This window comes from Elephas maximus, chromosome 25, assembly GCF_024166365.1.
Source record: "Elephas maximus indicus isolate mEleMax1 chromosome 25, mEleMax1 primary haplotype, whole genome shotgun sequence".
In the NCBI taxonomy this organism is placed as follows: domain Eukaryota; kingdom Metazoa; phylum Chordata; class Mammalia; order Proboscidea; family Elephantidae; genus Elephas; species Elephas maximus.
In genome coordinates, this window is record NC_064843.1 from 56,750,296 (window position 1) to 56,777,707 (window position 27,412).

Sequence of the window (27,412 nt, forward strand, 5' to 3'; positions counted from 1 at the left end):
GGGAAACTAATAAAACACAATAAAATACTAAAAAAAAAAATTGATGGGTCTTTCACCATTTTTTTCCCCCATACTTTAAAAAGAACAAAAAAGAATACCCAAAAGCACTGTACTCAGCTAGAAGGTCAAAGAAAAGCAGATGTAATTAATGAGTGTTCTATAAATGCTTAAGTTACATAAAATAGCTACCAGGGAATTAACATGTAAATTTAATTTTTAGAGACAGCTTTATTTTTAAAGACACAGTAGAAAGTAGGACAAGAAGATAAAAAAAAATGTAAAACTCTTGAAATTATCTGTTCTTCACTCATTTGTTCTCCATTTTTCTGCCTTGAGGATTTGTAGCACAGCATTTATCTACTTCTTATGTAAAGGAAGAGCCTGGATTTAAGAAGCCAGGTTATGTAAACTGAAATATTTCATCTAGAAAGACCTATCTTCCTTTAATACACCACTTCCACGGACCACCAAACCTTTAGCATAAAAACACTACGGTGCCTGCTGACAGGAACCCTACAATCCTCTGGCAGTATCTCCATATCAAGAACACGCCCCAAGTCTTGCAAGTCATTGAACAGAGGTTTCACTACGACACAAGAATAAAAAAAACACACAAACACTATCTCAATCTGAAGAAAACACAGAAAGAGATAAAGCTCCTCCAGTGATGTCTAGTTTTTATTCCTCCATATTTTGGGACAAGTAGAAGAATGCTTGTTCATTTATGCAGCATAACTACTAAATTCTAAAAACTCTATATACGATATATATAACTATGGAAACTATATATAAACTATACAACTCTGATTCTTTTCATGTATCTGCTCAATTTATGCACTATCTTTCTACCAAAGATTTAGATTTTTTAAATATTTTTCTTGGGGTAAAAATGCTCTGAATAATTTTAAAAAGAACAGAGCTCAGTAATTCTATACAAACATTGTGTTGGCAGAAAAGAAGAATAAATTACTTGTGGGCCCAGCATACTTTTTTGATAAAGTTATAAGGCCTTTAAAAACAGAAAATGAACTGGGACTTGCATCCATTATTCATGCTTATAAACTTAAAAACATTTGTAATTTAAAATCTCTTAGAGGAAATTTAGTCCAACTTATTGCTAAGATTTTTCTTATTACTAAAGAACAATCAGAAAGTAAAAACAATGTTAGTATAGACCAAGCAGAAAAGAGATAATTCTGTCAGTCCAAAGAGAGATAATGAGAGACGTTCTCCCCACACAGTGTAAACAACGTACGGAATTTCCCATCATAGTGTATGACTTTCCTGATCCAGTTTGCCCATATGCAAAGACACAAGCATTATAACCTTCAAATGCAGATTTCACGACATCCGTGCCCAGGGTATTGAAAACCTAAAAGCCCAAAAAAACACAAAAGATACAATTACTATATGGATTTTTTTAAAACCCCCTAGTGTTCACAATATTGCTGAATGCTACTTTCACCTCTTGAGTATTACACCATTATAAATAAATCACTGCAGAGCCATTAGCAGAATACACACCCCAGTTTTTAATCAAAAGTAAACTTTGTAAGCAAGCAAACGGCGGCCCCATCCTCTTTCTTATTTAAATCAACACAAAAACCCTGAAATATAAAAATGCAAATAAGACAAAGTGGCAATTGTGTCTAGAAGCAAGATGATTTTAAAGCATGACGATTTATCATTTCAGGATTATATAAATTTATAAACCTATTCATTCTATCAGCACTTTCAGAACTTAGTATTCAAAACCTGAAGGTCACAGTAGGCAGAAATTATTGCTCCAACCATTGCCATCATTTTAAGGGCTTCACTATTCATCAAATAAATCTCATATCTCTGGAGGTTCTCAGGGAGCTGAGTGATGGGTAGGTGTGGATGAGGCTGGAACGGCTGGGATCCCCCACCTCAGAGCCCAGGTACCTCTACCTACCTGGATATTTGCCCCGGGGGAAGGGAGCAAGGAAGACAACCGTGTGGGGCCTGGGATTACACCTACAACAGCCTGGTCCAGGTCCGCTGCACCATGTGATTCCACTAGGGCATTTTGAAAGTGAGTGGCATGTTCATACTTTACCCAGGTAAGTGATGTACAGGAAGTCAGTCAAGACACGTGTTCATCCTGGTTATACACAACTGGCAAGGGGACTAAGTAAAACTTTCCAGCTTCCACAAGCCTTCGTGTAAAAACTCAACTCCAACTCCTGTCACACAGCCTAGAGCACAGATCAGGGCCTGCTGTGCGTGAGAATCAAGTGGGAAGCTTGTAAAAGTCCCAATGCCCCTCACCACGCCACAACACACCAGCCCCCAGCAGCCCAGACCAAGTACAAAAGAATTTCAGAGGCGTGAACCCAGGAACCAGGACTTTTTTAAACTCTCCAAGTGATCTCAAAGTAGCCCTGGGCACTGACGCCTACTAATCAGCCCAGGAAATGGAGGTGATTCCACACGGGAAGCCAGGTTTCCATTAGGACATGGACACCGAGGCCGACATCAGAGTAATGTAGGGGGCGGCCCCACAGCAGGGCTCGAGGCTGAGAAGAACACCTACAGCTACACAGATGGGGCTGAGGAGTACGGGCCTTCGAGAGCTCAGCTCCACATAAACCATTCCTGTTAACAGCGCAGACGGCCATGCCAGGATGAGAGAAACACCCCACCAAATGACTGGACCGCAGCCTTCCACAGGTATCGTCTACCCACCATCTTGTTTGGACTTCCTCAGTCTCGTCAGTCAAAAACAGACAAATTATAATTTCCATTGAGTCACTTCCACAAATAGCCAGTCTCATTCATTCTAATTTTTTTTTTTTAACTTTACTGCTGTTGTTAGGTGCCGTCAAGTCAGTTCCGAGTCATAACAACCCTCTGTAGAACAGAACAAAACACTGTCCGGTCCTGCACCATCCTCACAATCGTTGTTACGCTTGAGCCCATTATTGCAGCCTCTGTATCAAGCTGATGTTTTCTCATCTTATCCTCACGTTCTGATGACTTAACTCTCAACTATGCAGCAGCTCACACTCACTAGGTATTCTCTAAATCCTTTCATGTGCTCGTATCATAGACAGACAAATACAAACTACGGAGTCCGCTCCAACTCATGGAAACCTTAGGAACAACAGAACGAAATGTTGCCTGGTCCTGCGTCATCCTCACAATCATTGGCATGTCTGAGTCCACAGATGCGGCTATAAGGTCAATCTGTCCCACTGTGGGTCTCCCTGGCCCTTGTTGGTCCTCTACTTCACCAAACATGATGTTCTTCTCCAGCAGCTGATCCCTCCTGAAGACGTCTCCAAAGCAAGCAAGCTGTTTGCAGTGTAATGGATTGCTTTTTGTGTGGCCTTTCTAGCCATGGTCTTGTAACTCCCACCCAGGTGACTGGGCGGGACTGTGTGGTAGGGTAATTGTAGCCCACAAAGAGGCTTGGTCAGTTTTGCCATCCAGTGGGCTTAAAATGAGCCACCCCAGAGGGGTGGAAAACAGAAGAGTCCACCACCACCAAGGAAAGAGAGACCCATAGGAGAGACCTGAAAGAGATGGTGCATTGGGCTTCCTGGCCCAAGGAGCAAGAAAGCTGAGTCCATTTGGGCAGAAATTAAGGGCCAGGGAGAAGCCTATGCCTGAGCCACGAATTTGCGACTTGTCAGCCTCCACAACCACATGAGCCATTTCCTTTATTCAGTTTGTGAGTTCTGTGAGGTGTTGCAGGAAATTAGGGAACCCAAAGACGGGAGGGAGAGTACTGAGGGGAGAGGGAGTAGTTGATGTTAGAGATGATGGAGTGGGACAGCAGCCTAGAAAAGTTGGACATTTGGGACATTTTTAACCTCCGCCTCATAGGAACCAGCTTTGTGCTAATCCTTATAAAAGAAATTATTCATTTACTGTTGTAATCCACAAGGTTTGTACTGGCTAATTTTCAAAAGTGGCTCACCAGGCCTTTCTTCCTAGTCTGTCTTAGTCTGGAAGCTCTGCTGAAACCTGCCACCACAGGTGACCCTGTTGGTATTTGAATACAGATGGCATAGCTTCCATCATCACAAGCCACCACAGCACAACAAACTGACAGACAGGTGGTAGGTTCACATATTAATCCTCCCAAGAACACTGTAAGGTGAGTAGTACTTCAAAATCCATTTTTCAGATGAGGAAGTTGAAGGGGAGAAGTTAGGTAACTGGGAACACTGGTGCATACCAGAACTGGAATTTGAACCCAAGCCTTTCTGATTCCAAAGCCTATGCTTTCTAGGTCCTTACCACTGTGTCTTCTTCCTACACGTTCTAAATCACTTCTTCCCACACCTTCTAAATCAGCACCCCGGCCTCAATGCAACCTGGAAGGTCATCCCCCAGGCTTCTGTTAAGAAACAGAAGCTAGAAATCCTAGACCCCTAGTCTGAAGTTTGCTTTCACCATTGTTTATGGACTATGAAGACAAACTCTATTTCTCCAAGTCTTTCCAATTAAACAAAAAAGCAAGTGTTATTTTTACTATTTCATGGAGTGTCACTTGATAGAAAGAAAAACTTTGCGTAAACTTTTCAAAGAATAAAGCAAGGATCTTCTCTCATAGTTTTGTCTAGGACTAAAGCAAAGTCATAGAAAATATCATACTTAAACTAAACCCAAAGGTTTTCTAAATGAAATTCTTTCCTGGGGTTAAAATCACACCCATCATTTTATTATTAACTTTATTTCCCAGAAGGCTAACCCAGCCGGGCTTTTCTGGCAGGGGTTCGAGGGGCTAGCACTGGTGTACATGACTGCAAAACATGTCCAGAAATGCGGATCTGGCCCAGTCTTACCTTCAAATAACCCACCCAAAGTAAGAGAGTGCCAATACACAGAGAATCAGCAGTATGCTGCCCACATCTCCAGGGTTCTTGGTAAGGAAGACGGGCTGGCTCATCCACAGCCCCCACAAAGGACTCATTTAAGCACAATCTATAGCTGGACAATATTCTGGCATCACACTCTGCTGAGATCTCTCACCTGGCCTGGTTATCTAAAACCCACCTCGCTGCTTGTCTAAGCATGGACTTTAAAGTTAACTCCCAGAGTAATCCAAAAAGCATTGCCAGGGCCTCACTTGAGGAGAATTGCCCACAAGAGGGCCCCGCTAAAACAAAAACTGCCCCATCTAGCTTGTCAACTGGGAGATTTTAGGTTTCAAATTTCTCCAGGGCTGAGTTAAGGAACTGGTTCGGTGAAATCAAAGCCTCCCTATGAAGGTTTAAAGAATAGTTAAGAAAATTAGACCTCCTGGAGGCCACCTTTCAGCCAAATAATAGAATGGCCTATAAAATAAACAATAACACCCGTGAAGAATGTGCTTCTTAGAACAACCAACTACAAGGGACCAAAAGGACAGCATTGTCCCAAAAGTAAAGATAAGAAGGCAGGGAGGTGCAGAAAACCTGAAGAGTGGAAATGGAGCCCAAACAGGAAATGGCGAGAGTGCTGACACTTTGAGGGCCTCGCAGCAGAATAATCTGTGTATGAATTACTGAATGGAAAACTAATTTGTTGCAAAAACATTCACCTGAAGCACAATAAAATGTTTAAAAAAAAAAGAAAATCGGACCTTATTTAATGGTCTTTAGTTTACGTGAGTATGGATTTTAATTACTCATTAATTTTTTATCTAATTCTAAAATTAATTTGGAAGGAAGAAATATTAGTGGTCATCTACCTGGTATTTGTTTAATGTTAAGGGAAACTTGACTTGAACTACAGTGACAGGCACGACATATCTTCCCGAGATTCCTATACACTCAAATGATTAACAACAACAACCAAAAAAGACCAGCATCATGCTAAAAGTTCTGCATCTTCCCGAGTTTCTAGCCTCTGGGATACAAACTCAGCTCACTTCCTGTGCTTACAATGTGGCATCATGAAAACGTAATCAAAATTTAAAATTAAAGCTCTTTTTATCAAGAGGTATTAAAATTTGGAGTGGGGAAGATTATTTTCTCTTTAATGTCTATAATAAAAAAAAAAATGTCTATAATAGAGTATTTAAAAATAGATTTTTTATGCACATGTGGGGTTATGTTATTAACACGTGGTTCTACTAGAAAGTAGTGTTTGCTAACATATCTCAGGGCTGTTCTAGTTCTATTCCTCACCAGACTCCTAGCTACCAATGTTGACTAATCCAGTCACCTCAACACTAAAGCCATCTTCATTCAATCATTCACTGATCCATTCATTCAACAGGGCTCCCTCTTCATCTGTCATTTACGACAGGCCACACCTTTTGTCTGATACCCTTAAGACTTTCCAGTGGCAGCCCACCACTGTGTACATAAGCTCCAAAATCTGCTACTTACTAGGGGTATGAACTTGAGTAAGTTACTTAATCTCTCAGCCTCTTCAACACAGGAAAATGGAGCTGAAATTTACCTCACTTGGTTCTGAAGATTAAATGGGATGGCACACATGAGCACCAACCAGAGTTCCCGACAGCACTGGGAACACAAGCAACATTGGTTCCATCTTTCCTCTCCCAGACTTTCTTTACACCACCTCCAGGAACCCCATCTCTTCATGGCTTCCATCCCCACTGCTGCTATCCCCTTCTGTCTGTCCCTGACGTTTGACTCAACACTTCCTGCATATGGTCACTCCCATCCTTTCTTTTGAGCACAAACTCTAAGTTCACAGCCTATTTGAACTCCAGCATTTTCACTGCCTCAGAAAGCCAACCTCCTCCACAAACCATTTCTAAGCCAACTACATCCTGGCTTCTCATATGTTAAGGTACATGTAAGTCACTTGGGGATCATGTTAAAATGCAGACTCTGATTCTGCAGGTCGAGAATAGGTTCTGAGAGTCTGTATTTCTAACCAGCTCCCAGGCACTGCTGATGGTGATGGTCCATGGATACACTTCAGCCGCAAGGAAACTAGACAATAATGTCCCTTCATGTTCTACTTTTCAAGATGCCACTGCATGGATTCCAGCCTAGAGTAGGCAAGACAGGGCTTCTTATCCTCATTTTAATAGAGGAAGACCTGAAACTATGCATCTGCCAAAGCCACACAGAAGCTGTTAACAAGCCAGGAAGAGGCCTGGCGATAAAGGCCACGTTCCTCCCCCAACACCAGTGTTTCCCCATAACCCCACCCAGCTTTTTCCACCCAGAGAAATACACTTATTCTTCTGCCCACATGAAATGTCAACATCAGCATCTCACGGCCCCCTGGGAAGACCTTTGTGTCTGTTCTTATCTGCCACGTCACATATACATTTTAGACCATAAAAGCCTACAGAGCAGGTTTCTTGGACAAATACCAGTACAATTCTAGGTTCTAAAAGAAAGATTCTAAACATTTCTGAGAGTCCACCAAATCAGGGGAAATGTGACTTGGGTTTTAAGTTATCCCCTAAAGCTCTTCACTGCAGCAGGACACACAGCTAAGTGACTTATTTGCTGGGTGTAACAGCATATAAATGCCCCTCCTCCCAAAATGCTGTATTCACACAGCTCCTTCAAAACAGTAGCCATGCCCATGCTTTAAGCCAAATCAAAGTTATGATCATCATGCTCAGAAGTTAAAAAACAAAAACAAAAATCAACCCTTTGGGGTCTGAGTTCTTCAAAGGCTTAAGATACACAGTTCAGTATAATAACCAATAAGCTAAGTAACCAGGACTAACTTCAGAAAAAAATTAGCAAAACAATTCAAAGAGTTTAAGGGTAGGCATGTTTTTCTCTATATGAAAGTAAATCAAAATAAAGATTTTAAAAATATCATACCATTTCTTGTGTAACATAATCTGGACTTTTTGTATCAGCAGAATAAAAAGAAAAGTCATAGGTGAAGGTCTTTGTCCGTTCTCTTCCTGAGTCTCCAGTCCCTCCTTCTGGAATCTAGAGAGAGATGATTATGATAGTAATAATAATATAACCAAAAAAAACCCACTGCCATCTAGTCGATTCCGACTCATAGCGACCCTATAAGACAGAGTAGAACTGCCCCATAGAGTTTCCAAGGAGTGTCTAGTAGATTCGAACTGCTGACCTCATCGTTAGCAGCCATAGTACTTAACCACTACGCCACCAAGGTTTCCATAACAATATAAAGAGAATAATAAAAAGAATGTAAAGAAGACTATCATTTTACAAATGGGCCAATTCAGGGGAAAAAAATGGCTCTTCCTAAAAGATATATAATAACCATTTTTCATATTTATACCCCAACTAAAAAATCACTTAATCCCTCCCTATAGCCTTTCTGAAAAAAAGAAACACAACTTAAATAAATACAACCTAAACTCCTTCTCCCAGCAACCCAGGCTCTGTGATATGACCCAAGGCTATTTTTCTGGCCTTTTTATCATGATTGTCTTAGATAAACCCAACACTCCGACCACATTCTACTTTTTCCAGCTTCAGTGTTTTTTATTCTTCCCTCAACCTGAATCACAACTTGGCTCTACACAACTCCAGAGGGCGTCATTCACACAGATCAAGGTATGACTGGCACCCCAGAGTTGTGTACTTCACTGACTGCATTCGAAACACCAGATCAGATGACACCTGTTCCATGAAGTTCTCCTTGTGTACACCAGCCGTAAGTCACGTTTCTCATGTGTGACGGCCTCCACGCTACTAGGACACGTCACACTGTAAGTTTATTGCAGATGTTTGCATATGTGTTGTCCACCTTGCTATGTATTTAAATGAAACCAAAAACCGTGTTTAAAAATCTTCATAAGCCCCCAAATCTTCACACAGTTCCTTGGACACATGCTGAATAAATTCAATGAGCATCACATTTTCCAACACGATTCACATATTATAAAGAACATTTGTCAAAGTTCTTATTAAAATGTTAAAATCTGGGCATCTGTTCTGGTTACTCAAAGGGCAGACAAGGTAATGTTTGTAAAACTCTAAGAGCAACAGAGTAACCAAGGGAAACAGATTCTAAAATGTACAAAGAAAGAGACTCATCCAAGGCCAGGGGTCTCCTCACTGTTTCAGTAAATACAATGTTTTAATGATTAAACTCTTACTAAAGCACTGGGAGTATACAAAGATGCAGGAAGCAAGCATAAGAGAACAGCAGTAAATGGACAAGTCATGACTGGTAGAATCCTGAGAGGAGGATACAGAAGATCAAAGGAGGGCAAGCTCAGTGTGAGCAGATAGAGCTGGAATGGTGCAAACGGCTGTGGTGAGAGGAGAATACCTCAGGTAAAGGGCCAAGAAAGCCTCAAAGGAGGCCTATCGAATGACCCAGAGCACTGCCCAACTGGAAGAATGAAGCATTCCCCAGCTCCTATCACTGGGGATCACACTGCACTACTTTGAAATTCAATTTCAAAGTGTCCACTCCCTTGAGCAATGAATTAATAGAAATCCACTTCTCAGAAGTAGACAGGAGCTTGATCAGTCCTTGGCCCAGAAATAGCAGGCCTCAGAAACCCAAACACATAAGGTAACGACAAATATCAAAGGAGGATGGGCCTGAGCTCCTCTGTGATTTATTATTCATTCTACTCCTTATTTCTCCCCTAACTGAAAAGTAGTCAAGGTCTTTAACAAACGTGCTGACCAAATAAGCAAATGGGATAGTCTGCAGGAGGAAGCACTTGCCGTATTAGAAAGTTTAGTGTTTGTTTGTTTTTTTCCTTCATTCCCTAGTTTTTGAATAATAATACCAGGTTCTACTGTAAGATTTACAAAACATGGTGACTTTAATAAAAAAGGAAACAAACGTAAGGCCAAAACTTTTTAATAATTCGTAGAATACGGTTTTTTTTTTTTTACTGTAAGATTTACAAAACATGGTGACTTTAATAAAAAAGGAAACAAACGTAAGGCCAAAACTTTTTAATAATTCGTAGAATACGGTCAATTGCTAGGCTAAGGATCCACTACTTGGATAGAAGATAAAGATGTCTGGGTCTGGGCTAAACTCATGAGCTCACACACCAGAGCTAGAGCTTGGATCTGGCTTCCAGATCAGATGAAACTAGGGATGGGAGAAGAAACAGGAGATCAACCTTTCCACTTCATGCCTAGGCCCAAGCCAACAGCAAGTTGACTTGGCTAATTGAAATGAGAAAGGAATGTGTAATGATTTACCAAACCAAAAGCAAACCCAGTGCCATCAAGTCGATTCTGACTCATGTAATGATTTATTTATCTATAAGTCATTCCAACAGTAAAGCAAACAAAGGGCCTCAAAGAACTTCAGCAAGGCCAGGTCATTACTTGCCTTTAAGTTTGTGATTGTTGTTTTGCTCTTCTCCATTTGAATAATGAACTTGGCTTCCAAGTCCTTTTCCCTGCAACAGAAATAATTCAGCATTTTTTAGGAGAGAAAAAACTGTTTTAAGAAAATGTTTTCTTTACTTATTAATATGGGAATTTGTTTTTAAATGGCATGTGAAGAACAATCCCTGCTAATGAAGCCACCACCAAGGCTTCCGCCACTCCACCCCAGTTTCCCCCTCCGTCGTAGCCCACCAAGCCACAGTTTCTGAGGCTTGGCCTGACTGCGGCGCAGCCCTAACCATGGCTCAAACCTGGTGCCGGAATCCCGCGCTCAGACAAGGATCTTGGCACATGCACAGGACCTGAAGAATCACAGCCCTGAACTTGACCCCAGACTTGAACATCACTGGAGAGGAAGATGTCTCCCAGCACACAGCTGCACCCGAGCCCATCTGTAAAGTGAAAATTCCCTTCCTTTACAAATTGACTCAGCACCTGGATCTCTAAATATGGACACAGGAGGGATGGGGTATTGGATTTTGGGCGCCAATCCCTGCCCCTTGGGGACTGCAGAACATAAAAGCTCCAAGCTTGCCTGAGGCAGGGAACTCGTGGTCTTTCAGCTGCTAGGCCCTACATTGCTCCTTGTTTGCGCAAACAATAAATATCCACTGTCTGTTTCCCTTGGGGTCGTGTCCATCTCATTTCAATCAGCTAATAGGACAGGACAAGAACCCATGTTTAGTTACACTAACACTCTTTCTAAATCCTTATAAACATGAAGACGCACCAAATAGATGCCAGCATCAAAAAACTATGAAAAATAATGTGTTGTCAAAACCTGGAAGTTGTTCCCACTGGCCAAAGTTAAAAAACTTGGTTAAGAGCTACGACTACTAACCAAAAGGTGGGCAGTTCAAATCTACCAGGAGCTCCTTGAAAACCCTATGGGTAAGTTCTACTCTGTTCTTATAGGGTCACTGTGAGTCAGAATCAACTTGACAGTAACAGGTTTGTTTTTTTGGCCAAAGTTAAGAAATGTGAACACCAAAAAGGATAATAACTACGATAGAGTATAACACATAAAATACAGTATTACGAACTGAATTGTGTCCCCCCAAAATATGTGCTGAAGTCCTAATCCCAGTACTTGGAAATGTGACCCTGTTTGTTATATAATAATAAGGCCATATCTGACTAGGGTGGGGCCTAAATGTAATCACTTCTAAGTGGTGTCTTATTGAAAAGAGCAGGACAGGCACAGAACACACACACAGAGGAAGAAAGAGGCTATGTTGAGGACCTGTCTATAAGCAAAGGAACGCCAAGAAACTCTCAAGACTATGGACAAGGAAGGACCCTCTCCAAGAGGCCGTGCCTGGATTTGGACTCTCCAAATTTAGACAAAATAAATTTCTCCTCTTTAAAGCCACCCACTTAAAGTATTTCTTGTTACAGCAGAACTAGGTAATTAAGACATATGCTTAAGTATATGAATTAATAATTAAAAAATAAAAACTCAATGGTCAATTTGGAGGATCAAGAGAACCACATTATTTTGAAAACTAATAAACAGAAAGAACCATTTATCCTGCATTTCCTAAATGATCTGTACCTGAAGGTAAACAAACAATTATCAAGGGAAGTTTCTCTTAGATGTATTCCAGCTAACAAGTGAAGACGGAATGACAGAATTAAAATATCATCATTTTGCTACCACTAGTGGTTTTTTTTAGTGGAGTCCTGGTGTCGCAGTAAGAGCTCAGCTACTATCCAATAAACACTGGCAGTTTAAATCCACCAGGCGCTCCTTGGAAACCCTATGAGGCAGTTCTACTCTGTCCTATAGGGTCGATATAAGTCAGAATTAACTCAACGGCAATGGGTTTGATTTGTGTTTTTTTAGTGAATTAGTGGATTTAGGGAGTGATCATCAATAACTGCTAACCCAGCCTTAAAAGACAACCAGAAATAATATAAGTCCTAACTAAAGTACCAACACCCACTCCCAAAAGACCTGACTCTGATCAATGCTGTATACTGAACTACCAGGAAAGAGAGGAAGTGGGAACATGTCAAACACTACCAGGGGAGGCAAACAGCATAATCTAACCTGTGAGAAGTACTACTGGACAAATGACCTGGTGTTTTCAACAACAACAACAAATTGCAAGGAATATAAAGATGGACGGGGATCCTATAGATTAAAAAAGACTTTAAAGACATCAACCAACCAGATTCCAATTCAAACAGAAATTTTTTTTTTTTTTTTTAATTATAAGACATATAGAGAAATGTAACACTGACTGGGTACTCGCTGATATTAAGGAATCGTTATTAATATTTTAGCTGTGATAATAATACTGCATGTGGACCCCGAAACTGTGGTGCTTGACATGCCTAAGATGGTCCCATATCTAAATTAAACTCCAATTTGAATTAAGCTGCAGCTTGGCCTAAAACCTCTAATCCTGCTGTTTCAAAAAGACACTTCGGTTTCATGTAAAAGTTTAATTGCTTGTAACACAGAAAGGAGCAAAGGTCAGGGCTTTAGTTTGTATGAAGAATTATTTGTTAAAAGATGTTTGTCAAGAACGTTTGTGCAGCTTGATCCAGGTGAAATGTCTTAGTCAACATGCTCCAGGAGGTTAAAAATCGAATTCATAATGTTAAGAAGGTCTGTTAGCTTAACAACCGCCTTGTAACTTTTTGCCATGTACCACCTTCATGCCTCCAAGCACACAGCTTTTTACTCCACCTAATAAAAACCTCACTGTCCTCTTGCATTTTGGAACACTGTGATATCCTGCCTGGGTATTACAACATGTCCAGGTTTGCAAACCCTTTCTTCCAATAAAACTCTTTGGTTTCACTCTTAACAGAGTGAAAGACTGATGCTTTGCTACAACATTTCCTGGTGACCACGAAGGGACCTAAAGGTGAATTGACCTCTCAGCCTCTGAGACGCCAGGGATTTGGGCTAGTAACAGTACTAGGCTAGGCCATATTTGGGTCCTCCATTTCCACGGTGGATTCAGGAGTTGCGGCAAGCTAAATACCTCTCATGTCTGAGCCTCCACTATTCTTTGTGTAGAAGCTTTCTGCGTTTTATTGTGGGTTTTGCCTTTCTCTTTCTTTTTTATTTTTCTAACATGAACATAAGTTTCTTTGGCTTTTAGCTTTCTTAGGGTATGGTCGTTGCTTAAGAATTTCAGAAGCTTAAAGCCCTTTAGAAACTATAAGCATGAGCCAGGGCAAAACACTGCTCAAATTTTCTGCAACAGTCCTTATTTTGGCCAATTCTAAGACTCTGAAAGCCCCAACTTTTGTTTAAAGCCTCTCGAGCTAACTTTATACTGCCTTTGAAACAGTCCTTATTTTGGTCGGTTCTAAGACTCTGAAAGCCCCAACTTTTGTTTAAAGCCTCTCGAGCTAACTTTATACTGCCTTTGAAAATATGGGAAATGCCAAATCTAAGAGTTATACTGAGCCACCTTCAGGGTCTCCAGCTCATGACATGAACAAGCATCTCAGTTCTTCGACATGTATGTTTTTATCTGCTTGGTTCAACCTAGCCAAGGGTGGTTTAGATGATCAGTGGCCACTTTTGAGAACCTTTGATCTTTCTGTATTAATTCTTCTGTGCAATAAATTAGAACAGAAAGGGTCCCAGACAAAGCAGTTACAATGGGACACCTTTTTTAATTGGTTTTTTGAGCCGTCTATAATACATCAAAACAGCAAAATATTCTCTCCACATAATACTGTTTCCAAATTGACTAACAGAATAAAGAACCGCGGGATACAGTTTCTGCAGTCACTAAACAAAATAAGGAATTACAAAATCAGAGCTCTGTTATACAGGTACTCCCTGCTGCAGCTCCCTCTGCAACCTCTGCTGGCAATCTCTCCATTGTCCTCCTCTAACTTCTTATCCTTCTGAAAACACTTAACTGAACTTCGCTTTTTTCCAGAAGAATCTGCAGAAGATTCAAGGTCAGAGAGTCCAAAGCCCATTCCTGAAATGTCTTTTAAGATTCACCCTGCAGAATCCGGAGTGGGTACCGGAGAAAATCCAAAGAACCCTATTATTTCTTTTATTCCCTAGACTCACAGAATTACATAGCATTATTAAAGATTTTCCAAACACTGTGAGAATCCTTATAAAATTGATAAAGAATTCAAAGCCTTTATCGAAGCTTATCAGCCAGGGTTGCTTGATTTATATCAGTTAGTCCATGTGTTAGTTGTCCCTGGGGAAGCCAAACAGTGGTTAGAATATGCTGACTAGGAAAATCCTTAAGACAGTACAGCCTTGGATACAAACAAAACATCCAAAACCCTTCTCAAAGAAGCTGGAGATAAGGGCACAAAGTTACTTGAAGTGATCTCTAAGGCTTTTCCCCCATAAATAATTGGACAAAAATCCATTCTTGTATACAAAATAAAGGTGAAAGTATACATGACTATCACGCCAGATTATTCCAGTTTTCAGAACATTCTGGGTTACTTCCTTTAGATGAAGAAACTAAGGGGGCCTTTAATGTAGTATTTATATCTGGCCTCCGACCTGAAATGTCAGTCTTAGTTAAAAGATAACATTTAGACCGGAAGGCCACTCCCACTGTGGAACTGACCAATTTAGCTCATGAGCTTCCCTTAACCTTAGAAAGAAAGCTGACTGCTAAGGCTAACATATTAACGGCCTTTCAATTACAGCAGCTACAAGGGCCTAATCAGAAAATACATTTTAAACCTCCAAAGGATCTAAAACTAGTCTGTATTATAAAAAACATGGCCATTGGAAAAATGAATGCTTTAAATTGAAGAATAAACAGAAGGTTTCCACCCCAATCACCTCTCTAGCCCCTGACTCAGAATGAAGGGGCCCTGATGACAATACAGGGACTTTTCTCATGGTGGTTCTGAACTCTCAAAGACAACTATGTACATTAATGGTGAACCTTGATCAACTCTCTCTGTCATTAACTCCATGTGTTTACAAAAGCCCCTGCCTCAGAGTACAAAAGCTTCAAAAATAGTGGGGGTTACTAATAAAGAATAAACGCTAGTTCATTCTTGACCTGTATAAATATCTTTTCTCCCATAGAGGATTTACACATTTTTCTACTGAGTTCTGACACTTCAGTTAATTTAATACAAAGAGATATTTTATCTAAATGCAACAGGCAGTTATAGTTTAATGAAAAGGGGAAAATAGTATTACTCTTGCCTGAGAATTAGAACTTAGGGATGGTAACATTCAAAAAGAAGAGGCTCTTTGCCATATGCAAAGCCTCACTATGCCCCTTCTGAATTCAGTTTGTTCAGTTCCTCCCCTCTGAAGTAATTTCTCAGATTCCTGAGACCCAGTGGGCTACATCTTCTACGGACATTGGCCAAGTTTTGTCCACTAAACCTATTAAAATCCAAGTGGACACACCTATGCCTTTGTCTAAGATTTCCCAATATCTACTTAAACGAGAACCAAAAGAGGGACTAAATTCTATTATTACTGATTTTCTTTCTATCGGGTAATCGTCCCTTGCATTCGTCCTTGCAACTCATGTTGTCTTAGTTACCTAGTGCTGCTGTAACAGAAATGCCACGAGTGGATGGCTTTAACGAACAGAATTTAATCTCTCACCGTTTAGGAGGCTAGAAGTTCAAATTCAGGGTTCCAGCTCCAGGAGAAGTCTTTCTCCCTCTGTTGGCTCTAGGGGGAAGGTCTTTGTCATCAATCTTCCCCTCAGTCTATTAAACTCTCAGTACAGGGACCCTGGGTCCAAAGGACACATTCTGCTCCCAGCTCTCCTCTCCTGGCAGTCAGAGGTCCCGCTCCTTCCTTTTGCTTTTCTTTTTTGTATCTCAAAGAGACTGACTAAAGCTAAAACTTAATCCTGCAGATTGGGTCCTGCCTCATTAACATAACTACCTGTAATCCTGCCTCACAACATCATAGAGGTTAGGATTTACAGCATATAGGTAATTACATCAGATCACAAAATCGAGGACAACCACACAATACTGGGAATCAAGGCCTAGGCAAGTTGACACATTTTGAGGGGGATACAATTCAATCCATAATATTCCACCCTTTGCCCCCTGTCATGGATTGAACTGTGTCCCCCAAAAATATGTGTATCAATTTGGCTAGGCCATGATTCCCAGTATTATGTGATCCTCCACCATTTTGTCATCTGATATGATTTCCCTACGTGTAGTAAATCCTATCACTATGATGTTAATGAGATGAATTAGCGGCAGTTATGTGGATGAGATCTACAAGATTAGATTGTATCTTGAGACAATTTCTTTTGAGATGTAAAAGAGAGAAGGGAACGGAGAGATAGGGAGACCTCATACCAGCAAGAAAGTGCACCAGGAGCAGAGTGTGTCCTTTGGACCCGGAGTTCCTGCACAAATAAGCTCCTAGTCCAGGGGAAGATTGGCGAGAAAGACCTTCTTCCAGAACCGACAGAGAGAAAGCCTTCTCCTGGAACTGACACCTTGAATTTGGACTTCTAGCCTATTAGGATATGAGAGAATAAATTTCTCTTTGTTGAAGCCATTCACTTGAGGTATTTGTTAGAGCAGCAACAGATGTCTAAGACAGCCCCCCAAAAGTCATGTCCTTGCCAAATGTAGAACAGTTTCACCCCATCATATCATCCCAAAAGTCTTAAATCAACTACAAATCCAAATATCTTATCTTTTGCAAAATTCCTCTTCATCTGTGAAATCTAAAACATAAGTTATCTGCTTCCAAAGCACAATGGTTGAGCAACCACAAGGTAGTCATTTCCATCACAAATGGGAAAAACTGGAGGGAAAGAAGGGATGACAGGAACCACACAAGTCAGCAGAACACACTACATTAGCTCTCAAAGCTTGGAAATAATCTTCTGTTCTCTGAGACCATTTAGGCAATGGCCCTGCCCTCCAGACTCTGGGTATTAGCCACACTCTCCAAATTCTGGGTGGAGACCACTAAGCCATGGCCTTTAGCTCTATCTTCCAGGTCCACTGGGATGGCAACGCTGCTCCTTCAGGTTTGCTCGGCCCCATTCTCCTAGTCTGAGCGGTGACCCTACCACTTGCCCCCGGCAGGTCCCATTCTTCTGCCACTTGGGCATGGCAGCCCCACCCCCTCAAGCTTTGGGCAGCAGATAAGGTCCCATCCTGCTGACACTCATGAAAGGCAGCCCCATACTTTAGAACCAAGTTGGTGAAGATGTGGCTCTTCGAAATCTAAGAGATTGCAGCCCCATCCTTTGAGACCCAGCAGGCCACGGGTGCACCCTTTGAAACATCAAAGGTTGTGGCACTACCCTTTAAGACCAAGGCAACTCTGCTTCTTGTGTTCTCTGTCTCTTCAGCTTCTGTTTCCTGGTTCCTTGACCTATTAGCCCCTTGGGCCTCATGGGCAGCCCAGCATCAGCCTTGCTTGGGCAAGTGTTCCAAAGCTCTTTAGCTCTACCAATAAGTACTTGGAGGCATCCCACTCCCCCAGTAAACCTCGGCCAGAAGGGACTCAGTTCTCTTGCTCCATGGGTCAGCAAACACAGCCCCACTGATAAGTGCCCAGAGGCACCACACCCTACCAGGAAGCCTCCTGCTTGAAGGCACTCAGCTCTGTTGCTCCATGGGTTGGCTCCTGCGTCATCTCATGCTAGTCTCCTGGTTCTGCTACTGCCATTTCTCTGCTGCTACTGCTGCTGCTTGCCATCTGTGCCATATCTGGTGTTACAGTTCTCCTCATTTCCTTCTGAGCCTTCACCAGAATTGTCTTTGATGTCCATAATTCCACTAAGAGCCTCTTCAGAGCAATCTAGGCTTTTACTATAGACACTTTAAAACTCTTCCAGCCTCTATCCATTCAGTTTCAAAATCGCTTTCACATGACAGGAATCTGTTTGAACAGCACCACACACTTCCGGTACCAAATTCTGTCTTAGGTATCTAGTGCTGCTACAACAGAAATACCTCAAGTAGATGACTTTTACAAACAGGAATTTATTCTCTCACAGTTTAGGAGGCTAGAAGTTCAAATTCAGGGAGCCAGTGGCAGCGGAAGGCTTTCCCTCTCTGTTTGCTCTGAGGGAAGATCCTTGTCATCAAGCTTCCCCTGGGTCTACGAGCCTCTAACCACAAGGACCCTGGGTCCAAAGGACATGCTCTGCTCCCAGCTCTTCTCTCTTGATGGTAGGAGGTCCCTCTCCTCTCTGCTCACTTCTCTTTTTTATATCTCAAAAGAGATTGACTAAAGATACGACCTAACTTGTAGATTGGTTCCTCCCTCATTAACATAATTGCATCTAATCCTGCTTCATTAACATCATAAAAAAAAACCCACTGCCGTCGAGTCAATTCCAACTCATAGCGACCCTACAGGACATAGTAGATATTATGATTTATAACATATAGGTAATTACATCATATCACAACATGGAGGACAACTACACAGTACTGGGAATCATGGCCTTGCCAAGTTGACACACATTTTGGGGGGGACACAATTCAATCTATAACACCTATCCGTCTAGTTAAAATGCCACACTATCGAGTTTGAAGATTTGTCCAAGGCCTACATGCCATTAATCTCACTTTCATTGCTAGATTTCCAGTTCTCCCTAACCCACACGCACTACTTTCCAATGTTCCCCTACGCAGCCTATCTTACTGTACTAAACCTTTGTAGTGCATTTTTCAGTATACCTGTAGACCCTGAAAGCTAATTATTTGTTTGTTTTCACTTGGGAAAACAAACAATTTACCAAGACTGTCATGCGGGTCACTATGAGTCAAAATCAACTCGACAGCAACAGGTTTGGTTTTTCGTTTGTCATGCTGCAAGGATTCACGGAATCTCCCACAAACATTCCCAGATTTTTACAGGCAGAGTTGCAACCTTTGCAATCTCCAAATGAATCTACTTTATTACAATATAACTTACTGGTATGCACCACCTCTTAACAGGACTGCCTGGAGGACAGCATAACTTTACTAAAGCGTTTAGCTGTTGGAGAACATAAAGTTTCAATAGAAAAACTGCAATTAGCTCAGCCTTCTGTCAAATACTTAGGTCATTTTATCTTTGCAGAAGGCATTTCTATTTACCCCAAGGGAAAAGAGGCTATTGCAGCCTTTCCTTTATCTATAACAAAGAAACAATTAAGGGGATTTTTAGGACTCTGTGGCTATTGTCAAGCCTGGATTCCTAACTTTTCTTTCATGACTCAATCTTTATACAAGTATGTGAAAACCTCTAAGTTTGATCCCTCCTATCTTACCCCAGGAGTTCAGAGGGCAGTAACTAAAGTGAAAATGGCTTTGACTAATATGCCCATTTTAATACCAAAAAGCCAAACCCGTTGCCATTGAGTCGATTCCAACTCATAGCGACCCTATAGGACAGAGCAGAACTGCCCCATACGGTTTCCAAGAAGTGCCTGGTAGAATCAAACTGCCGACCTTTTGGTTAAGAGCCATGGCTCTTAACCGTTATGCCACCGGGGTTTCCATGCTGAATTCAGGACTCCCTAATTATCATTTGGACTTTTCTTTATTTGTACATAAAGTTTCTGGTAACGTATTAGGTGTTCTTACCCAGAAACACAAGGGACAACATAGGCCTGTAGGTTACTACAGCGTGAAGATGGACTCTGTGGCCAGAGCCTAATCTCCTTGCCTCAGGGATGTAGCTGCTACTTCAAAATTGGTTGAAAACGCTGCAGATACAGTTTGGGGATTTTTTTTTTTTGGTTTATATATACCCAATGCCATGTCCAGAAATCCTGGTGGTATAGTGGTTAAGAGCTACAGCTGCTAACCAAAAGGCTGGCAGTTCCAATCCACCATGTACTCCTTGGAAACCGTATGGGGCAGTTCTACTCCATCCTACAGGGTCGCTATGAGTCAGAATCGACTCAACAGCAATGGGTTTTGTTTTTGTTTTTTACTGTAATGCCACATCCATTTTACTTAATTCTGCTTTAACCCAACATTTATCTGCCAGCAGACTCACCTCCTATGAGGTCCTTCTTCTGGTAGCCTCAAATATTAGACTGCATACAATGGCTAATTTAAACCCAGCCACTCAGCTCCCTGTAGCTGATAAAGATGACTGTCCCTCCCAAGACTGTCTAGATCTGAGCTGACTTTGGCCCCCCACAGTGATTTAAAAGAAACTCAATAAATTCTGAAATGATTTTATTTGCAGATGGATCTTACCTAAAACCAACACGTAACTTTCATTAACAGGCTGGTTATGCTGTTACAACTTCTACTGGAGTCCCTGAAAGTGTCCGCAAACTTATTAAGGGAAGGTCTATGACTGTTTTTACGGATTTTGTATATGCATTTGGAGTTGTTCGTGATTTTGGAATTGGTCTCCTGCATGAAAGGCAAGATTTCTACCACTGAACTGCTAACAAACATGTTATGTAATATTAATGTCTTTCTATTACCAACTTCTAAAATCAAAACTTAAGATGGTGGGTGGGCTTCAAAGGGCTCCCACCCTCCCCAAAATAATACACATTGGCGGGAGAAAGGAAGAAAGGTAGCAGTTTCATTTGTCTGTGTACCATGCCTTTCCTCAGTTCCTCAAAAGGCTCTGTGGTCCCAAAAGATAGGAATCCCTGTTCAGACTCTTGTTATTTAAAATGTGGTCCTGGAAGCAGCAACAGCAGTAGTCCTTGGGAGCGTGTTAGATATGAAGAATCTTAGACCCCACCCCCTGGGAATCTTCATTTTAACAAGATCTCTAAATGATTCCGATTAACATTAAAGTTTGAAAAGCACTGCTCTGACATTTCATTTAATATTACATGATACACTGGTCTTATGCTTACATTTATAATGTGAAATGCCACAATGTTCCCTACTTCTTACACTGGGAAACTCACTAACTTTGTTCTCTAACCTTGCAGTTTTATCTTTACAACCATACTCAAGTATATGGATATAACATAAGTGAGTTGACAATGTCTCTACTCTTGGCTCTTTTGTGATGATTTATGACCAAGAGCAATAAATGTCTGATTTATTCTGATCTGAGAAATCATCTGAGTATCATGACATCCAGTTCCCTCATTCTCAGCACCCTGCCAGGCTATCAGCTTCTAGCCTTTTCTATACCCAGGCAGTTTCTCAACGTTAATCTAAGACTAGAGCTGACAGTTTGGAATTCATTTTGAAAAATAATCACAGGTCATCAAGATTAACATGGAAGCCATCTGTCCCCAGAAAGTTTATGCTCTACTAACAATTACCTAGCTTGTTTCCCTCTTAAGCGTAAAAACTAAAGCTTTACCAAAAAGGTGTATTTTTACTCCAAAAATAACCTCTAAACACGTTATTTTACAGCAAAGTGTTAGAGTTTTAGCCATGACAGTAAATCTCTTACTAAACCCACTGCTGTCGAATCCCTTACTAGGTCCCCGAAAATACTTAAGGAGAACCAATAAAGTCGATGGTTGGAGTTACTGAGTATTGAAACTAACCCTTGGATCCATTTATCCCTTGGAGATCCCAGGAGAGTTATCAAACTTCCAAATATGTCAAAGATGAAAGAAAGGAAAGAAGGAAACCTCCAGTACTCACTTTCCCTCCACTCTCTGATGATCGATCCTGCTTAGCCCCCCATCCAGTGGAGACTCTGGCTATAGTCAAGGCCTTGTCTTCACCCCTAGGGCCCTTCACTATGATAGGTGGCTTCAGAGTCCATACGGACACTCAATTCAACAGCCCTACCTCCTACTCCATCACCCCATTCAGTTACAAGTCCTGTCTAATCTACTGCCTGTCCAATCTGCCTCAGTGGTCACCACTTCTCTTTAGTTTCTATGCCTTTACCTTTGCACCCTCCCAGACAAACCACACACTCTATTCTGCTGTCAGAGAGATCCTTCCAAAATATACACATCATGATGCTCCCATTTTCAACTCCTGCCATGACATCTCAAAGCCTACACCATGAAGACCAAACTCTCAGTGGTATGCAAAGCCCTTCCTGAGCTGGAACTAACTTGTTTTGCCACTGCGACACTATGCTGTTGTTGTTGTTTGGTACCATCAAGTAGGCTCCGATCCATAGCGACCTTACGCATAACAGAAAAAACGTTGCCCAGTCCTGCACCATCCTCACAGTTGTTGCTATATTTGACCCCACTGTTGCAGCCACTCTGCCAATCTATCACATTGAGGGTCTTCGTTTTTGTTGCTGACCCTCTACTTTACCAAGCATGATGTCTTTCTCGGGGGATTGGTTCCTCCTGGTAACATGCCCAAAGTATGTAAGACAAAGTCTCACCATCCTCACTTCTAAGGAGCATTCTGGCTGTATTTTCTCCATGACAGCTTTGTTCGTTCTTCTGGCAGACCATAGTACATTCAACATTCTTCGCCGACATAACTGAAATGCATCAACTTCTTCAGCCTTTCTTTTTCATTGTCCAGCTTTCACATGTTATAAGGCAACTGAAAACACCATGGCTTCAGTTGGGTGCATCTTAGTCATTAAAGCAACATCTTTGCTTTTTAAGATTTTTAAATAGATCTTTTGCTGCAGATTTGCCCAATGCAATATCTTGTTTGGTTTCCTGACTGCTGTTTCCATGGGCATTGACTATGGATGCAAGTAAAATGAAATCCTTGACAACTTCAATATTTCCTCTGTTTATCATGATGTTGCTCATCGGTCCAGTTGTGAGGATTTTTGTTTTCTCTACATTGAGGTGTAATCCACACTGAGGCCTGTAGTCTTTGATCTTCATTAGTATATCAAGTCCTCTTTACTTTCGGTGAGCAAGGTTTTATCATCCATATATCGCAGGTTGTTAATGAGTCTTCCTCTAATCCTGATACCTCGTTCTTCATATAATCCAGCTTCTCGGGTAATTTGCTCAGCACACAGATAAACCCATCACAAAGTAAAGTAGAGAGGGCTAGTAAAAACAACAGAAACACTCAATAAGATGGACTGACACAATAGTCACAACAATGGATTCAAACAGCGCAAGACCAGGCAACGTTCCATTCTTCTGCATGTAGGATCACCATGACTCAATGGCAACTAACAGCAACAACACCACCACCTCCTCACCTGGCCAACGCCAGCTCTGGCTGGTCTTGACTTCATAATCTCTGGTGAGCTTCCTGAGTCCTCTGCCCTATCCCCTTGTTAGATGGCTGTCTTTCTTGTCTGAGACACCAGACTGTGAATATCTTAAGAGTAAGGACCGTATTGGTCTGTGTTTACAATATCAGCTCCTACCACAGTGCCTGTAACTTTGAGGTGTTCATAAAATGGCTGCTGAATGTGACAAACTGACTGACTGAAGTATTCACGAATGGCTCTCACCCCAGCCTTTAGTTTGCCATGTCCAGTCTCTGCCTAAGCCCCTCTCTCTCCGGGTTCCCTGTCATTCTTGGTTTTCCCTTCCTGCACACAACCACTTCCTACCCACATCCTTAAGCAAGGCTTGTCTTGGGTCTAGTTTGACTCACCTCCTGATAAAGCTTCAAAATCAATTTCCATTTATACCTACCTAACTCATCTTGCTCATGCAGATTTCATCCCTGTTGATGTCATCTCTCCAATTAGTCTAGAGAATTCCGCAGAAGCACTCTCCGTAACCTGAGTCCACCAGCACAAGAACAACACTCACGATCAGCACTCAATGCTTGAATTTGTGATCCTTCAACTGAAAAATGTTAAACATCAGGCACTAAGAGCACCTAAGCCTTGGGACAATTTCCTCTGGCATTTAAGAAACATGGGAAATAAATCTTGATATTTTTCATACACTCAGAAAATAAATAATCCTGAAATATTATTTGAACATTGATTTGATAATAAAGCAAAATGAACTTTCTCTCCCTGGCCACCTCAGTGAATTGAGTTTCTCAACCAAAAAGTCAATTATGGCCCCTTCATATGTATAAGTAATTTATCTGAAAGGCCTGGAAACTAGATCATAAGATGCTACAAATGGACCAACTAGAGTAAGTATATTGAGTCGCAGATCAATATTGAAGACAGAAAAGGAAATAGAAAGGAAAAGATTTTAAATATCCAGTCAGGAAAGAGTGAAATAATGCCAGCTCTCAAATATGTGATAGGAGAAAATGTACTAGAAAAAACAAGGCTTATGTTAATTCAAATATTTTTGAAAGGACGTTTTTAAATTATTTAGCAATTCAAACTGATTCTATCTGTCAGCTGATGGTATTTATTCACTCTATAATAAACAGCTGGATTGGATGACTCGGGGATCTCCAAACCGAACCATTAGTTTAAAAGAGTCTCAAGAGTACAGGGGTGGATTATCCAATAGGCAACATAAGCACGGTGCTTACCTTGCTTACAAGATCATCTGTAGTGAACAATTTCACATTTTTTCACATCAAAGATTCTGTTTCCAGATATAGCTGGCAACTGTTTCTCTCCCAGCCCCACAGCACCTTCCTACAGTATCAAAGCCTCTTTTCAAGTTAACAGTCCCTGACCCAGTAAGCAAGGTAAGCAGAGAATTACTTACACTGACTTACTAATCTGTAGTGAACAATTTCACATAGGTTTCACCACATCAAAGATCTGCAGTTAACAATTTCACATGGCTTTCATCACATCTTTGATTCATTTCACATGAAACCCATGTGTAATTGTTCACTACAGATTAGTAAGTAAGCACAAGTAATTCTGTGCTTACCTTGCTCACTGGGTTATCCACCCCTGAAAGAGTGGCTTATTCACCTAGCGTTCCTGAAGGAAACCGGCATCCCCAAATTCACATTACAAGTTACATACTATGAACCAGTACTTAACTGCCTTCATTTTGGTGTCAGGATACTCAATAGCAAAAATAAAAATACATTTTTAAAAGAAACGCATGAGCTCCACATATACCAATATGGAAAAATGTTGAGGGAACGTTGTTAAATGGGCAGAAAAATAAGTAACAAAACAGTATGTACTACAGATTGAATTATGCACCCTCCCCTAAAATATGTGTGGAAATCCTAATCCCTGTACCTGTAAATATGGAGCCCTGGTGTCGTTGGAATCGACTCGAAGGCAAAGGTTTTGGTGTGGTTTTTGGTTTGGGGCGCGGTGGCTAAGAGCTCGACTGCTAAACAAAAGGTTGGTAGTTTGAATCCACCAGCTGCTCCTTGGAAACCCTCTGGGGCGGTTCTACTCAGTCCTACACAGTCACTATCAGTTGGAATCAACTCAGCAGCAGTGGGTGTGGGGTGTTTTGTTTTGTTTTGTTTTTTCTTCTTGGTACCTGTAAATAGGACCCTAAAGCTATAGGCCATGATTTGGACATTCAGCATCCAGAACTACAGGAAAATAAATTTGTTCTTTAAAGCCAACCACTTGTGGTATTTCTGTTACAGGAGCAGCAGATAACTAAGATTGCATGCACACTACAGTCCAACTCGTGCAGAAAAAAGTGTATTATTGATAATAATAAAACAACAAAAATATGTACTTATACGCTTCTAGATGGCCAAAAGATTCCTGAAAGGAGAAACAGCAAACTGTTAACAGTGGTTACCTCTGGAGAGCTCTGGAGGGTAGGTGGGAGCAGGGCCTTCAGAGGATGAGAATAAACATTCCGCTGTTGGAATTTACTGTCGCATGGTTTTATACTACTTTTATAATTTAAATAAGTTTAGTTAAAAAAAAAAAACACCCCTACTTTAAAATGCTGGATGACTCCTCAGTGCTTGAGGATAAGTCCACCTGCCTGCGTGGCATAAAAGTGAGAGCTACTTATTTTGCCCTCATCTCCCAACTGAGCAGACACACATCCTCCCACCTAGCCACAGAGGACAGCTCCCCGTGGCCTTGCATTTCCCACCTCCCCACACCTTCCATCATCCTCCTGCACTGCCTGCATTTTGCCTCTTCCCTTCCTCACTGCTCTGCATCTCCACCAGCATCGAAAACCAGACCCAAATCCTCCCTCGTCGGTGAAGTGTTCATCAATAAATTACTCAAGCCCTCTGCTCCACCCAATGGCACTTCTTTTTTTATCTTTTATTAGGGTTTAGATAAAATACAGGACACGCAGTTAAATGTGAATTTCAGATAAACAACAAACACTTCTTTATTGTATGTCCCAAATACTGCACGCAACATGCTTTATTTTTGTTTGCTAAATCTGGCAACATTCTCTCTTATGCAGTGATTTTGCAGGCATTAGGCTCTTCCACGTTAGATGCATATGTATTCATCTCCCTATCCATGAATGCATCTCCCTATCCCAAGCCTACATAGTGAGTTAGCTAAGTCTTCAATAACATCTGCACCCTCAGGACCCAGCAAAGTAGCAGAGGCTCCATCAATTCGGTCACCTCACCTATCTTAGCGTGGAAACAAACTCAGGGATGTTCTGAAATCAGTGCTGCCTGTGCTGCCCCATATCCTTTCCATCTGGTTCTAAGTGCTCCAGGATAGACTGCAGAGAGAAATTTGCTCACAACCTGGGCCTATACTACAGGTTGTGCTCAATAAAGGCCCAAGGACAGCCATGGCTGACCCCACTGGCAGTTCTGGAGCTTCAGAGTTACCCTAAGTTGAGCCAAAATGCCCAGACCTTTATATCCCTACACTGTGAGTCATGGACCCTGGGCTGCCTGGACAAGAGACATACTCTTAGGCAGATGGCTGAAATGAGACAATCCCTGAAGGGGGTAATGGTTGAAAGCTGTGTGCTGTCAGCACTCCAGCAGGTGGGCAACAAGTCTTTTATCAAAAGAGGGCGTGGGCAGAAACAATGGCCACCACACCAACTCCGCCTTAAAAATGCTGCTGGATAGCGTGTGGAAAAGAGACAGCACTAGCTACCACCTCGACACCCCAGCAGTGAGAAAGGAACTTGGGGCTGCTGAACAAGAAAGAAGTAGGTGCTTTTTTATGTGTTTAACTACAGCTGAAGAAAAGAAAAGCCTAACAATCAGAGTTGTCTGAATACAAAATAAGTCACCTTTAAATGTGTCAGACTACCACTAAAGAGGTTTAGTCAAAGGCTGCACAAATCCTTATTTGGGATGCTGCACGGGGAGATTTATGTATTTTTTCTTCCCACAAATATTCAGTGTACACCTACGTCACGCCAGGCAATATTGTAAGCGGTAAGGATACAACGGTA

At 41.4% G+C, this 27,412-nt stretch overlaps 1 protein-coding gene across 2 annotated transcripts in view; it reads right to left on the minus strand.

Annotated features, from left to right (window-relative positions):
* KIF16B (kinesin family member 16B) overlaps positions 1-27,412 on the minus strand; it is a 397,632-nt gene that overhangs the window by 344,751 nt on the left and 25,469 nt on the right. For both annotated transcript variants that reach the window (XM_049870024.1, XM_049870023.1), the window contains exons 2-4: positions 10,249-10,318; positions 7,779-7,892; positions 1,256-1,372 (exon numbers count right to left, since the gene is read on the minus strand). In XM_049870024.1, coding sequence (XP_049725981.1) covers positions 1,256-1,372; positions 7,779-7,892; positions 10,249-10,318 — 301 coding nt within the window. The remainder of the gene's footprint in view (positions 1-1,255; positions 1,373-7,778; positions 7,893-10,248; positions 10,319-27,412) is intronic.